This window comes from Spodoptera frugiperda, chromosome 12 (genome assembly GCF_023101765.2).
Source record: "Spodoptera frugiperda isolate SF20-4 chromosome 12, AGI-APGP_CSIRO_Sfru_2.0, whole genome shotgun sequence".
Lineage (NCBI taxonomy): Eukaryota > Metazoa > Arthropoda > Insecta > Lepidoptera > Noctuidae > Spodoptera > Spodoptera frugiperda.
This window is the reverse complement of record NC_064223.1, coordinates 2,328,886-2,345,586: the sequence shown is the minus strand read 5'-3', so window position 1 is coordinate 2,345,586 and position 16,701 is coordinate 2,328,886. Positions and strand designations below refer to the sequence as shown.

General features: G+C 36.3%; 2 protein-coding genes across 3 annotated transcripts in view; both read left to right on the top strand.

Moving 5' to 3' along the window:
• The window catches only part of LOC118263056 (seminal metalloprotease 1-like), a 418,985-nt gene that overhangs the window by 342,981 nt on the left and 59,303 nt on the right, over positions 1–16,701 (top strand). The window lies entirely within an intron of this gene.
• LOC118262381 (putative uncharacterized protein DDB_G0282133) overlaps positions 1–16,701 on the top strand; it is a 55,024-nt gene that overhangs the window by 9,973 nt on the left and 28,350 nt on the right. Inside the window, exons 1-2 of one of the 2 annotated variants that reach the window (XM_035573666.2) lie at positions 6,118–6,236; positions 11,493–11,871. In XM_035573666.2, coding sequence (XP_035429559.2) covers positions 11,752–11,871 — 120 coding nt within the window. In that variant the 5' untranslated portion in view covers positions 6,118–6,236; positions 11,493–11,751. Of the gene's footprint in view, positions 1–6,117; positions 6,237–11,492; positions 11,872–16,701 lie in introns of those variants that run through there. The other variant, XM_035573665.2, reaches the window with a different exon arrangement.

The following is a 16,701-nucleotide window of genomic DNA, read 5'->3' as shown; positions in this document are numbered from 1 at the left end:
TGACGTAACACAATATTTGCCTAATCGCCCCATTATATTTGCGTCACCCTTAAACGCACGTCGTTGTATAGAACGTTTATTTATGCAAGCCATTATAATGCTTCAAATCATAGAGGCCAGTCCATTTTTCTGGTCCGTGACGTCATCGCAGCTGTGCAAACTGTTCTTTTGCGCAGACACGACCAACTGCATGAAGGCCTTAATGTAGGTGTATTACATTTTAAGACACACTTTAATGTCTTTGTTAGTATTCCTGTTTTTGTCTTGTCGAAAAAACCTGATTTCGCAATAAAACCTCAAAACTGATTCTCATTTCATGGCGTCGTGCGCATTACAATTAACATATAGCACAAAGAAAATAAAGTGTTGTACACCTACAATAATAATTACACACAACGATGTGCAGAAGAAGCGAAAAAAACTGGAATACGACGAAACGATTAAATTACGTATTTGAAATTAACATTACTCGAGTGCTTTATCGATACTAATACCTAAAGAGAGATGGTCGCAGCCCTTTTTCGATCGTAGAAGTACAGCTAGGTAATCGTACTTTGGAAACTAGGCGATGTTCAATGCTCGTTGAATCCGTAATGGTGTTCGAGAGTCGGAATGTCAGCGAAGCCCGCCATAAAGGCAGCAACGCATGACCCGTTTCAACATGTATGGATATCCGGCTAGCTTATGGCCAAGAATAATGGGTGCATTTTAATGATAAATAGGAAAGGAGTATTGAACGCATTCTTTTGTAACGAGACAATGATCTTCAAAGAGAAAAAAGATCACGTAACAACAAAATGGACGCTGCAATTTGTCACGAATAACTGTTCTCTGCTTGTTTAAATGTTAAATAGAAACTAAAGGGTCTTAACGAGATTTGTTTTCCAGTTATGTTTTAACATAACATGATGGATCATTCCTACTTAAAACTCAGAAAGGATTAGAAAGAGAGAGAGATGTTGGCTTTACACAATGCACTTTATTTTTCTCTAGTTTAGTTCAGTTTCTAAGTTCTTACACTAGTAAAACGAACTATGATTTGTTCGATTTTATTGCCTAACAAACTAGAACGACTGTTTTTACGACTAACAATATGTATGTTCGCTGGAACAGAAGTAAGTTATCGCAAAACATTGTAGTCTTTATCGAAGGAAATACTTTAGAAAACATATTTTATGAAGAAATAAATCATTAGGGGACGGAGCTATGAACGAACGCGTGGATACAAACATTCCAGCCGTTCAGAAATCAAATACTAATTGTTACGTGAATCTGTGGATTGACTAATCATTCCATGATTCCCCAAAGAACCAAAAATATCCTCAACATTTTCACATTACCACTTACCATCAGGTGGGTCCCGGAGCTGCAGAGTACTTTTCGGATTTACTGGGACTCTGGCTCAAGGGGCAAGACTAGAAACGTGGTGGTTTTTAGTTAGTAAGAATCTGACACTCCCTGTCGCCTTAGAAAAGTCATAGGATGATTTCCCTCACATTAAAAAAAAACCATCAAGTGGGGCGTATGCTTGTCTACCACCGTCGTGGTATTAAAAAAACCGCTCTGTCAACAAACCGAATTACTACACCTGGTCCCAGTATCTCAGTTTGAAGAGTCCAGTTAGGAACAAGTTCAGATGAAAGGAGATAAGAAAGAAACATAATTAAATCGCCATTATGTGTTTTATAACCTGTTGAAAACGCATTCGAGATTTTTATCAGCCCACGGCAGTAGATATTAGGAAACTTGTTTCTTTAAATTCTAATCAGTAACAGTTAGACTGGCATAAATAAACAGTTTTAAAAATCACTTTGTTTTCAATCACAACGGTAACCTAATCTTTCTTTTGTTTTATTTCAATCCATTTAAAGATACGATTTTATTTTTAAACAAATCTGTGCAAATTGTGGACGTAAATTGATTTGTTTGCCTTCTTTCACTTAACGGTAACAAGAGCGATGGCTAAACTCAATAGTTTCGACGACTTGTCAATATTTTACTTTATTGTTATCGAATTTTTCGATTTCATAACATGACATAGGACACATGCATAATATTTTGCAACGTCTCAAGTGACACCAGATACTAGAATTAGCTAATTTTATTGCATTACTTATGTAATTGTCAGGAAAACATATTTGCTTAGGTGTCAAGTTTTTATTTATAAAGGCCATATAATAAACGATTTCTTAAATAAATGTCATTGACATCAATCCAAAATTACCTGCTCAGGTGTGTGTTAAAAGACAAAACTTAATATTTTCCAAAATTACTAAAATGTGTCAACTTCATTTCCAATTCTACCACAAAATTTACATGTTCAAAAGTAACTGTGAACTGATTATAATAACAAATCCTATGGCGAAGTTTTACAATAGTTCTTAAGTCAAAAACTTGTTAGAACTGTCAAGTTTTTATTGTTGTTTTGCTTTAGTGCCGCAGGTGTGTGTTTAGGCAGCTGTTTATCTCGATTCACTGTTATTTCTCTTATAATAGATTCACGAAAGGAAACCTAGGTCTTCTTATTTTTTGTTGCGATATCATTTCCGTCATTATTTTCAAAACGATGCCTTCTTGGACTACTTGCTCTATTGCATGGATTGTCAACGATTCTCTTTTGTACTTTTTGTTAGAATGACTGTTCCAGTTTCAGTTAGCAAGTTTATTGATTCCAAAATTCTCTGCCTTTTTGTTGCCTTTACAAAACCTAGATTTCTTCAACATTTCTCTATTTCCTCAAGAAAAAAATATCCGATTGAAATGCATCTCGCCTGGTGTATCCACACTACGGTGTGAATTAAGTTAAATGTTATTGTAAACACGCCACACTATCGTATCTATGAGAAAAAGTTCTAGTTAATTGTTGACTTTAGTCATTTTAACAGCTCGAGTGACAACGCGATCGTCTGTCCGACGTCTCGTGTTGGGAACCATAACATTAACTCGTTTTCTCTTCACGAAGTATTATTGAAACATTTAGCTCGAATAGAAATCTGATATAATTATACAAAAACCACTGTTACGTCCAACGACACTATCAACAATGACTTGGAGACTTCGCATTATCAAAACAAACTTGCTTGTAATTTTTTGCGAGCAAAAACTGCTCCCCATGACGTCTTTAATAAATGTCCACCATGTAAAAGATCAATCGGTTTTTACAGGTAGCAATATTTGTACATCCTATTCAGAACTCAAACCGATCTTTTTACCTCACTTTTTACTTAAAATTTGGCGAGCCACAGTGCAATGTACAACTATTCCCAAATTTTACAAAGGGGCATCGGAAATATGTATGGAATGCCCAACTCATGGCCCATGGCACAGGTACTCGGGAAGACCATCGCCCATAAAACAGGTTTTGCTTTAAACCTTTTTTTGTTGACGGCCCTTCTAATTTATTATTTAAACTGCTATTAAAGTTATGGTGACTATATTAATAGCTGTCTTGCCCTTTTAATTAGGGGTGAAATTTGTCAACGTGATTAAGAGCTGTAGATGTCACTTGGGTGATATGTGGGTTTATAAGTGGTGTCCCTTTTAGCACATTTTATGTTCTGTTGCATCTATTGTTTCCAAGGCATCTATTGTTCAGTTATTGTCAAGATTATGTTGTTTTTCACAGTAAGGAGTAATTTAGCTAGTATATATTGGGTTATATATACTTAGTTTATGTGTGGGAGGTTTACTTTTGGAATGAATTTACATAACAAAATGACAGTTTAGATAGCTGCCACCGTTTCCAATTAAAACTTTAGACACTACATTACCTAATCTACATCCTTTAATTAAATCTGTTGCAACAAGTTACTTGTCAAAAACAAACGGTTCCAAATCAAAGTCCGTGCAGTTCAATTTGAACCGAATTCAGATTAAGCGTATACGGTCGTTACTACAATAAAACAACAAATCAAGTAACAAATGCTCGATAAATCTTAATAAGGCAAAAGTCGTGACCGGCCTATTTGCGTTCAAGGTGTTTGAACAAAATCAAATGGACAATACAAAGTTTTTGACAACCGTCCTGTACCTACTTAAAAGTCTTCAAGGGTAACTACACATATGCAGCAAAGTTCCTTTTAGACGTGCCGATCGTGACCTAGGCATTTGCTTTTCAATCGCAACTAATGCAGCCTCGAATGCCATCTAGTTGATCAGACAGGTCAAATGTATCTGTCTCCAGACCAACTTTCTGTTTCAGACAACATAAATCACCCGTGAAATGTAGACTATCTTTTATGTCAAAGTTTTTTTGCCAGATCCTAATCTACATTGATCAGTAGACCGCACACGACGCATGAACAGGTATATTATTATGCACTATGGTTCCCGTATCCATATAAAGATACGGGTCATAGTATTGTAGCTTAGTCCAACTGTAAGCTATACGGGTATGATAAGAGTGTACCTTATGATAACAGCACGGGTGCGGCTACCAGTGGACCTTGCGAAAATGAATGTGGGTGTAAAATTTGTAACACAACAGAGGAGGAATGCAGTCCCTTTGACAGTACTGAAGCTATTCATGCGGATCAAAATGCGTGGGCGACGTTTTTTGCCGTCAAGTTATGCCGCCAAGTTGTCCGTCGAGACGGATCTCATTGCGGAACTAGATGTAACAGAGTTATGAGAGCAACGATAATGAGATACTGTGTTGACAAGTCAAAACTCACATCCGAAACAGATAATCAGATAAAGTGAACGAGTACATGTAACATTACATAAGGAATGCGACCCGATTCCTTTTAATTTCAACCGTCACATAAATTCCGGCCGGTAAATTGGAAAATATCATAAGCACTCCGTCCAGTCCGCGAACGAAGCGAACACGAGCACTTTAATAAGCTCAATTAATGTTTACGACCGAAAATTAGACATTGCGGAAACTGCTGGATATTTTTTTTATCTCGCACCTGACCTCCGTGGTCATTGAACTTGAAGCTTAAGTAAGGCTTGACGAAAATATCACGTAGACCGAACGGCGCTACGTCACGCGTCGCCGCGTGGTCTCAAAGAAAATGAGCAGTCAATCACTTTGCATCATTTCAGAAAGAAATAAGCTAACCAGAAAATTGCTCCCGATCTACTGCAGTGTTGCGTGTCCAGATGCCATCTTGTTAAAGGGCATTATCAAATGTTGGTCAGCCGCTTCCAATGCAGTTTTTTTCAAGCACGCAGTCATAATCATTCATTTCTCTCTTTATATAACTCAGACTTTATGGCGTTTTCAAAATAAGCGGTACTGGCTTATCAGCACTGACGTGGTTTTATTTTTAGTTCTCAGCTCGCTAATGTTTGTCGCTTAAAGACACGAAGACTTCGTTAATAATCTTTCTAAAATCTTCACGATTCGAGATGGTGAATTTGTTTAATGGTCTTGGTGATATCGATTTACGAATCGAACGGTTTATCCTTAAAAGCGTTGAGAGTTTCGACTTTATGTCGAAGGCGATTACTCGAGATGGTGTAAGTGCTGAGACTGAGACACCGTTAAGCTACAAATTTTGATTTTGTTGCGTGCATTGCGTGTTGTGCTAGCATTAATTTGTTGTCGTTGCGTGCAGTTCCAGCCGATTGGTTGCGCTCGCCGCTCGCTCGGCCCCAGTGGACCTGCAGCTTCAGAAGGAAATACCTATGCTCATCTGCATATCCAGTTAATGTTTACGGTAGACGCGTCGGTATTCAGGCTGTTTGGACTTTCTTTTGTCAGTTAATTTGCTACCGAATTGGCTACTGTGTGGTTTTACAAGTCTTTTACGAGTATTTGTTCTTACTTTTTAAACATTGTTTAATTTTTTTACGTTTCTCAGAAACATTGAATACGAATAACCGTTTTTAAATATTTGAGTTGCAATTTGGTTAAATATTTCTTATCTTTATCATCATAAATGTGGATAATTTCTTTTCATTTCCTGCGTTGAGATGGTAATCGACAGTCGAGCGACAGAATAGTGAAGAAATTGCGACTGCGTACATTTCCTGTCGCTTCGGCTTGCTAATCACTAATCATTGAATCAATATGCATTTTACGGGTTTGCGTGCACGCTTCAGTTTCCTGAAAAAGTGGGACATTATCATATTTATATAAAGTGCCCAGTGGCCGGGACTCAGTTCATTTCGTGACCGTATCAGTGCAGTATCCGGTAACAAAAGGAAATGTGGATATTGAATAATTCGGAAGTGTTTGTGTTGAATAGTATTTATTTAACTCTTCAATCTTATTGAAAATATTACAGGTACTTGTCGCCATATTTTATGGAACATGTTATATCATAGCCATAGTTTCAGTGTTTCTTTAGTCACGTAGTGCCATAAAAATGTGTCTGTAGGTAGTGTTTGGGTATGCCTTGCACTTTGGGCGAAGCTGTCTCAAAATTATCATATTCTGTGTTGTATTCTTCTTCTATCTTTCATATTTCTTCTCTATTTCTTTTACCATCTGCATATTCATGTTGTTTTTGATCTCATTTCAATGTATTTTCCTGATTGATCTAGTCGTTAAATTCCGTCATTTAAGACAACATTTTGTGATATTCAGTGTAATGCCACTACCGGTTGTTGCATGGTTTTCTGTATTTTGTTAAATATTTTTTACCATATTGTATAATCCGTTCAAACGGTACTAACAAGAGGTATGTGTTACTTACAGTTGTATAGTGCGATAAACTATCGATCGAGTTATAGAGAGCAATGTATTAACTGGCCTTGTAATAAGTGTTTGTAAACGTTTTGAAACATTTCTTTGTATTGTTTGGTTTGAGAGAACATTGTTTACTAAACTAAAAAGGGTTTTATTGGACCAAAATAGCTCGTTTGTTGATTAAGGTAAATTAATGGTCAAATAATGAAACGTCATGCAATTTTAAGACGCTCTCAGTAATAGTTCTATCACTACAAATTCTTTATTAAGCCTTTCATTGTGAACAAAAAACTGTTAAAGGCTATTCCTTTACTAGTATCGGACAACATTGTCCGACATGGCATTTAATGTGTTAAAGACAGAGATAGAACAATACCTAAATTAAGTACCTACCTTAAAATCGAGTAACATTACAGTATTCGGGCGTACTTAAATTTTAATAAAATAAATGCATAATGAAAAATTGCCTTTTCAAACATGGTAAGGTCTTTTTAAACTATTTCACCAGCTTCAAACCACAATTTCATAATCCCCACAAGTGACCACGGTGACCCATTTGCCTACAAATCCCACGCAGCACAATATACCGTCAATATGGTTCGTTTAATTGCCAGCCGCCGCACGCGCAACGTTCTCATACAATACGTAAGGCATTGTTCTACGCAGTGTGTGAAGGACGGGTAACTTAGCAACTGCAGTTCAATTCTCGTTTTTTACTACTTTTGTACTGTATACTGTTTCTTCTAAGACTTTAGTGCTTGTGTTTACATTTGAAACGTTATTAACGTTTTCGATTTCTGTTAGTTTAGTTATTACTAATTCATTATCTTTTTTTACTTTATTGTTATTATTTTGGAACTTCATTGTCAGATTCTTAGTCAAAGTCAGACCATTTATTTCAATAAGACTAACAAAAACACGTTTCGATTCTTTAGTGAAGATGGTCCTGCTAATGTGTCCAGTGTTTTTTTTGCATAGATATAGATGGGCCATTCATGTTCTAGAAGACGGTTTCACCTCATACCCTGAAGTGTATGTTACCCTGAACTGTCTGTTTTCGTTTATCGGTTGCCAATGTTGCCACTGTTATAACTGTTATAAGTTTTTAAACTGACATGGTCACTAACACCATCATTAGAACTTGAGACGGGATATTTACCATGTTTATTAATGTCTATGAGTTTTCGATATTTCGGCACTGTTGCAAGCGCCATGATCACGAATGAACTGGTGTTGATATGGATGTTGCTATTGATGTTGATGTGGATGAACGGATGAACTGATCAGTTCATCTGTTTTCAAAATATCGGAAACTCATAGACATTAATAAACATGGTAAATATCTCGTCTTAAGTTCTAATTTTATTGCCAAACAGTTGTATTATATTATTATAGACACTTAAACTCATTATTAGACGGATAGTTAACACCATTCGGTGAAGACTCTATTTCATAACCACTGTCATATTTATTGTCAACGGTACCTATAACCTAATTAGGAGCACCGTTAGTATCTTTTATAGCCTCAAAATATTTTTCGAATATTTTATTACTGCACACTGCAATCTATTTTAATAAGGTAATAAGTCACAAATCTGTCATACCAATTTAGTTCGTATATCGTTCCATTCATTGGACATTACGACTCATTTTAGATTAGCATCTTGCGTAGGTTTTCTTTCAATTTCCTCGACGTTAGAAAAGTTATTTTAAATGCAAGTGGAGATAAGATTGTTATGCAAATATGCTGCTGGTAGTCTAAAGGAAAGCAATCAGAGAATTAGAAAGGAATACGTATTAAGAATTACAACGTGTTTCGTTCAGTGATAGTAACTAGCTAATGAATTCTCATCATAACAATGAGTTTCATTGAATGCATTAAGAGTTTGGAAACGTATATAGTGATGTTACTTAACATCTGAAAACATACATTGTCCAGTCATCTTGGCTACTACATTGGTGTAGTAGTCAACGCCTTTTATTTTCATTTTCATTAAGTAATGATCTGTGGTCATTGACCGGTAGCTCTGCTTCATCAGCTTCAAAATAAACCCTATTACATAAGTACGTAACTGTTCACAATCGTAATCACAACCACGACAATACACATAGCCTTAATAACTTACGAATAAGGTTCAAAATCCCTTAATTCTGATTTCTGATTCAAAATGTGAATCATGCCATTCGGTAAGTACTATTTAAAATTCCTTAAACCGTTCGAAGTTCGAAACTGGCGTATTTACGGTAAAGACTGTTTTATATGGCGGTCGTGCGCTGGCGCATACCTTGTTACCTGTGTATTTATTTCTATAGGCTTTATTCTTTACTGTAGTATTTTACTTTACCGAAGATTCTTTGTTGCATTAGTTGCATCTCATAACCATCAATACATCTTCGATAGAATACTCTGTATGCCAGCTAAAATTAATACTTATTGAAATAATAATAAATAACCTTTTACAATGGCAAAATTTTAGGAGTGGTAACTTATTCATATGTAGTAATGACGTATTTGCTTGCACTTCTTTTATTATTATTTATTTGTATAAAACATTACACATATTTGTTTCTTTTTTGTGTCTAATGTTTTAAAATAATCTACCAGATTAAAATAAAAATTAGTCATCTATAAATTGGTCATAAACTATTTTATTACGTCCTTAAATACGTCAACAGAGATTTGATGGAAGAAACAACTCTATTGGGAAAAGATCACTTTTCAGTAACAATTAAATTTAAACCTAAATCCAAACAAATTAAGACTCATAATGACAAATCAACCACATCTTCCAATTTTCAATAACAATTAAACATAAACCTAAATCCAAACAAATTAAGACTCATAATGACAAATCAACCTTCTTAAGAAGTCGCACTAGAATTTATCCTAGGTACCAAATATAGACAGACAACAATTTCTAAGTAAATGACTCAATTGCGGCCTGGGAACTTAGAGGCTAACTGTGCAATAGTTCAACTCGATGATTTCACACAATGACATACAGAAAATATGTCTACCATGCTCCACTTTGGGAGCTAAGCTTTCCAAATATGGCGCCTGAGATCTGAGAAATATCTCTCAGTTTGTACAAATGTCTTTCTTTCAATATTCTCATTGGATTTTTGACGTTTTGCAATTTGTATTAAGGCCAATTTTGGGCAATTTTTTAGGGGTCATTTTGGCTAGTCTAATTCAATACTTTTTGTTTAGAACTTTCTAGATGGTTTCGGATTTCCGCTAATTCCTTCGGGATCGAAAATAAAAATAAACATTTGCTAAAAAAATGTTTATTCTTAACACTTTTTTCTTTCAAACAAAAACATTACCTCACTCTTTTTACAAACATATAAGTTCACATCACATGACACCCAGACCCAACACAACAATTTGGGGATCACAAAAGAGTTGCTCCTTGCAGAAATTGAACCCACTACACGTTGCACGACAGCCGGTTGCCCAGCCACAGCACCAACCGTGCAATCAAGACATGCTTTTGTCTTTGGGAAATGAAAGCGGTCATTAACCACAATTAAAATTAGAAAACTAGGCTTCCAATATAAAAACATATCCAGGAAATGAACAAGCAAATAAATGCTCTAATAATATTTGTTTGGAGTCAATTTTCGCTTAAACTAGAAATTCTCATATTTCTATAGCGACCTGGTTAAATATATTGACCATGTGTATTTGTTTATTGTGAACATAATATATGTAACAGTTAAAACGTTTTTAATGTTTTGAAGGAAATGGTTAACAAAGAGAAATGTGACTTATAATTTTTTGGTCTGAGTTGAAAATCGTTTGACCCGTTTCAGACAAAGCATTCTCTTCATCTACACCAAATTCTTTGAAGTAATTTTTGCGTCAAAAGTAATGATACCCACCTTTATAATATAAACCCTATAAACATAACAAAATTCGATGAGAATGAGTACCCAATCATGTTACTATGATGAAAGCGAAATTTTGCTGATAACACCAGAAGAATCTCGAGTTCTTATCATTTCAATAGTACTCCAAATTCCTGACTTATTGATGTGATAAGATTAACTTGTATGTGGAATTTTCATAGTATTTCGCAACTACTGGAGCTGACATCTGATCAGATTAGGTCAGTCAGTGAAGATCAGATTAAAATTTTAACGCAAATAATTTCCTAACATCACAATATTTCAATAAGAGGCTTTCATTATTTACTGAACAAATTTTAATAGGCTCAACCAAGGACATTTCATTAATAGAATGGTCGGCTTTAGTAATAAAATTTATCACGGCTCGATCAATCTATATTAAAATACAGAACACAATGAAATCATCAACATAGTTCACCTTTACGACCGCTGCAACAATTGCACACAATGCCTCTCATATCGATCGCAAGATCTCCACTTAATTGATTCGATCCATCCATCGATGTATCGATCCAGCTTATCTAAATTACCCGAGTCCTTGTACAGTTTCAAAACATCATTAAAAAGTGGAGCAATGCAAAAAGACTATGAGAATCAACTGGTACAAAAACACCGTACTCACTTACAAACTTGTGCAACTTAATAGTTTCTAAACATTAGATCAATAATATTACAACAATTTGCGTATCGATTTATAAATCGATATCGTGATCGATACTGCTATCCTCGCCGCCATTATCGTTTTTATATCGCCCTCTATTATCGTGGTTAATGTCAATAGAAAATCTTTAATAGCCATTGCAAATGGTTTTAACATTTTACCTACTGTGACCAAACATCTTGCATATTTTATCGATTTTGGGAATAACCTCTGAGATGAGGTAATAAGCAAAGCTACCTAAATACGCAAAGTGATTCATATTATTTTCCATTGTTGCAGGCTTATAGTCGTCGTGAATTCCGTCCGCATTGGCAACGGAGAGACCTTGGTAAACCCAGCTGACTTTGAACGCAGAGCACCGCGCTGTCACTTGCGCAAGCGGTTCACCTACGACCCGATACGAAAGTTGAGCCAGCACCGAGAACTGACGAGGACAGTGAACTAGGTGGCGCGCACCTGTGTGATGTGCCGGCAACATCACATTGATGTGCAGGTAGACGTCACCTGATTCCCCACCACCCCTGGATGCGGCCGAACCATGAAGTTCTCAACTGGCTCCAGCTCGAGCAGTCTTGCCAGCGATTCGCTGTCGAGGAAGTCCACTCTATGCATCTACACCGAAGTCGATGCTCCCACAATGCCGCCGCCTTCCGAAAGGGTACGTTCACAATATCATAACCACACGACTAGAAAACGTTTTATTGTTCCCCAGAACATTTAGTGTTGAGTCGTAAAATAATGCCATTTCCAGTACTAGGCTCTTAAATTGTAGATGTAATCGGCCATCAGGCCCAAAAATGAAAGTGTTCGTGTTCGGCCATAAAGGTAATGTAACCTTAATGTTATGGGAGATCCAAGTATCTGGCAATTTGCTTTCGATTTTCCACAACCAAGTATAGTACATTAAAACTTTCAGTTTCGGACACCGATAATAATAATATCGCATTAACAAAAACAATACAAAAAGCCGCGCGTCCGGGTTGGAGAGTTCGGTGCGTTTGGTCCAGTCGAGAGAAAGTAGCATGTCATCTCTGGCACCGAGGCGACTCGTGAGCCACCTGGCCACCGACTCCAACGTAATTTTGCAACACCTTGAATATTTATTTTTTCTCATTGTCCTGCCCTACAAGGTGCTTCACTTCATTTATGGATGTGCATCAATAATATTCTCATTTAAATTGCAAAAAACACTGGCCTTGTCGCTTTTACTACATAATTAGTAAACTTGATTTGTGCTTCTTGTAATTATATTTTATTCAGTTCCATAAGCATAAGTTATGCAGGTTCTATGTATTACGAGTTCGGCAGTATACGTACAAGTACATCGCACAATGCAATAATTACGTGTGCACATGTAACATTGCTTACGCGACAATCGTGCTACCGAGATTTACCTATGAATTATTTGTTTACATTATTACGTATTCATTTCTAACCTTGAATCGTTCCATCTTCGATTCCGAGATGATTCACCTTCCAAATCACAAAAACTCTCTGAATCATGATCTTGAAATTTGACATTAAAGAGATTTACAATAAACCTTTGATTAACCCGGCGTCATGGGGGTGGAAAGGTGTTACACGGACGTTGGGGTGGGTCTCACCGACCCGTTCATAATGTCGAAATTATTTCAATAAATTTATAAATAACAAAGACTATTTTATGCATGTTTATATTTTTGGGTATTTTTGTGATTAAATAAAACACAAATATTATGTTATATTATGTTTTAATTATATATAATAAAACTAAAAAAAATACTAAAATTATCAACAAACATTTTCTCTTCTACATAAATGTAATTATATTATTATTAATTAACATTTAATAGCACTTTTTTGTAGGTAACTAAATAAATATAACAATTAATCATTTGGAATCATTATCTTTGGTACAGTCAGCACAGAAAGGTACTATATGTTCTACGCAGATATATTGCAATCGAATAGACAGTGGAATATCATCATTATCAGACTCTGAGATATCCTGTTCTGTGTCAATTGAAATACTACGCTCACTCAAGTGATCTTCTTCGTCACACACATCCTGGTCTGACAACTCAGTATCAGAGTCAGACTCTTGTAAAATTGCCAGAATACGCTGTCGTTCAGCCTCTTCACGGTCCATTTTTACTAAGTACCTACAAAAAATACAAATAAAATACATAGAACTATATATAACCAGCTACAATTGTAAATAACAATAAAAATCAAAAATAAAAATGATAAAAACACAGATTATAAGTTAAACAATATGTATACAAAATGGCGCGAAATTGTTACACCGACTGCGGGGATGGGTCTCACGTACCTTTTTTAACTTTGTGCACCTGTATCTCCCACTGCGGCCGTGCCACGACTTATGTGTAGCTTGCGACGCGTAGGACAACTCAACAGCTTCAGCTATTGAGAAGAGCAGCAACGTCACACGCATAGTAACCGAACTACAAGCGAAATAAAATGTGGTGGGTCGCACAGACCCAACCCCATGACGCCGGATTAATGGCTGGTTCATCTGTAAATGGATGTATATTGGCTAATATCTTGTTATTGTTGTTGCTTATTTCGTTATTCGCGTCCGGACGATCGAAACATATTCATGGCAGCGTCTCAAGGTCCCTATTGTCTTAAATACCACATACGAAACGTTACTACACTATTTCCCCGCCTCTGTCTGCTCGATTTACTTAACAATCGTCAGAGTGTGCTCGTGCATAGAAATAGTCGTTCGATCAACTTTCGAAATTATTATTTGAAACGGCTTTTACGTCTAACTAATCTTTAATAGTATCAACTGTAACTTCTATATCATATCCATCTGTTACGGCGATAATAGCGCTTAACAAACTAATCTTACGCTGCATTTTTTCTTTTCTATTATGCTATGTAAGTGTTATAGTACGTAATACAGTGGTCGAGATTTCAATTACCTCATACGACACCCAGCCATCACTTTCGCCGCCTGCGCGTGGGCGTTCAATCATCGGATCAGAACTATTATCTGGTATTTATTAATCGTCTATTGTTCTCTCAGCGGCTAATGAACTTTTACCATATGAAAAGAAAGTATCTTTTAATGAGTGAGTTTAGAGAAGTGATCGCTTGTAATGGACGTTATCATTGTCATCGGGTTGATGTTTATTGATGATGTGTTCGGTTGTGTTGTTTATTGCTTCGTTGCATGCTTCTATGTTGTCGCGTTAGTGAAATCGCCCAGAGAATTCCATAGCCATTACGTTCCTCAATAAATCATGGAATAAAAAAACGTTACGCAATTATTTATGATCATCTTTATAATGGTTTCTGATTGATTAATTATTAATAGAATTTGCAACATCCTTATTCTATACATTTTTCCTTATATTTATTTATTCGAATCCTATTGTTTGAAACAATAAGTGTTAAATAAAGAAAATCTGAAGCACACCTGCTCTAATATTTGTTGTTCACTTGTCTCATCGTCTGGAAAAGCCTTGGCTTGTTTAATGTAGCCTTATCTCAGCCTTCGAATCAGATTGGTGCATTAAACATATCGCGTAGCGAATTGCAATAACAGCTGTGGGTCATGTGACACGTCACTATACCTAACTCTACCGAACCTAAGGTAGTGACGTCAGTACATTGTGACTGGACGAGAACTGGTCCTGCGGTCAGCCACCTTATGAACAAATATCTTTAAATAGCAACTAGTAATACACGAAAATATAAATGATTGGCTTGGTATTGAAAATCTTTTGTATATGCTTAAGTTATGGGCTGTTAAAGTCATCTTAATCACACCTTGAGTAAGGAAACATTTTTCTTTTAAATCCAAGTTTTCCTTACGGGATACCCAACTGATTTTACAAGTTTCAACACTCTTCAATAACATAGCCTAAGTGTATGAATCAAAAATATTCCAGTGCACATTTCAAGGCGTCGTTTCTCAACAACTATTATAAAGTTGCCTCTATTATTGTACTGGTAGACGTGAGCCTAGCAACCTGTCATTACACTATCGTGTTCATTGAACCCAAGACGTTATGCTGCACGTTAGCAGTGACGACATCCACGTACACTCTCAGCTTCTTTGTATAAATGCCTATTAATTTTTTACTCGGTATCTCTTTAAATATGTTAAACGTAACTCCGAATACAATGATATCAGTATTCACTGAAGCATTTGCTTTTTCTCACGTAATTTAACACAAAGCGACGTCTTTATCACTGCATTCGTCCTTATCCTATTGATAAGGATGTTGATACATACTCCTTAACACTATTCAGGCCTTCCCTTCAATGCTCTTTTTCCTCATCATATCTCCCACTCTTCGCTTCGTCCCTTTATTAGACATGTTAATTAAAGTACTTGGAATTCTACTCATTCTTCGAAGGAAAGCAACTGTGAAATTAACTGACTTAACTTGTCGTTACTTGCAACGAAAACCCCAATTCACAAGTATTTCCAACAGCTTTCATCTTGCGACCTTAACTCCGTTCTGCTTGTTTATCGGACTGTATATTTACGCTCCTTTTATTTTATAGTAATCTGATACGAATTCGTTTGCCGCGGTAGGGCCTACTTCATTGTGCACGCACTCCACTATTGTCTGTACTCGTCCTAAGCGCAGCCACACAATACCTATCGATTCATCGATATCGCTTTTCTTATCAGCCTTTGTGATTACAACCGATAACACAAAAATGTTTTGTTCATGTTTTAGTTTCTATAAAGTGCATTCACATTCTGAGCATTCCTTTGTAATCCATCAAATGAAATATTACTTGAGATTCCTGCGGGCATAGCGTGAGGATAACCGGACATTTTTCTCTCACAGGAGCACATAATTTCCTTAAACGATCGACTCCCATTCGCATCGGAATCCGCTCGCACCTGGCAACAAGAACAGGAATGTTCGCATTCCTCATTGTAATCTCTAATTCCATAGCTATCGGGCCATTATTTTAATAAGCTTTTCAGTGCTGTAATAACAGTGGCGTGGCGTCGCGTGAGCGTCCTTGAGTGAAGCGTGCACAATTGCACGATTCTTTTTCTAACACTCGCTACTTACATCAGCTTGTGAGATCGTTACCATAGCGTATTGGAAATACTGAGAAATTCATCTGGTTAAAGATTCTACTGTCATTGTCTCACGTGGGAAACGTAATATGGTTAAAAAGGTATGGTTTCTTTTCTTCGTACTCTGATTCCAGTAATCTGTTTAGCACTTTTTTGTTGTGTTCCAAATTCTGAGATAGCGTCAACAAGTTCAGTAGGATCACGATTGTCCTGTGCAACAATACCGGTGTGTTCAGTGTCTATTGTGATACCCGTGTTTACTATTTTCACGGCTTGTTAAACTTCCCTATCGATACTTTCATCTGATGTGACCTCTCGAGCTCATTATAATGTTTGTCTTGTTCTGTTGTTCATCGCACATGTTATGACTTTATCTTAGCACGATATGTTGTATGTCGTCGACATTTACATTTATACATGCTTTCTCTG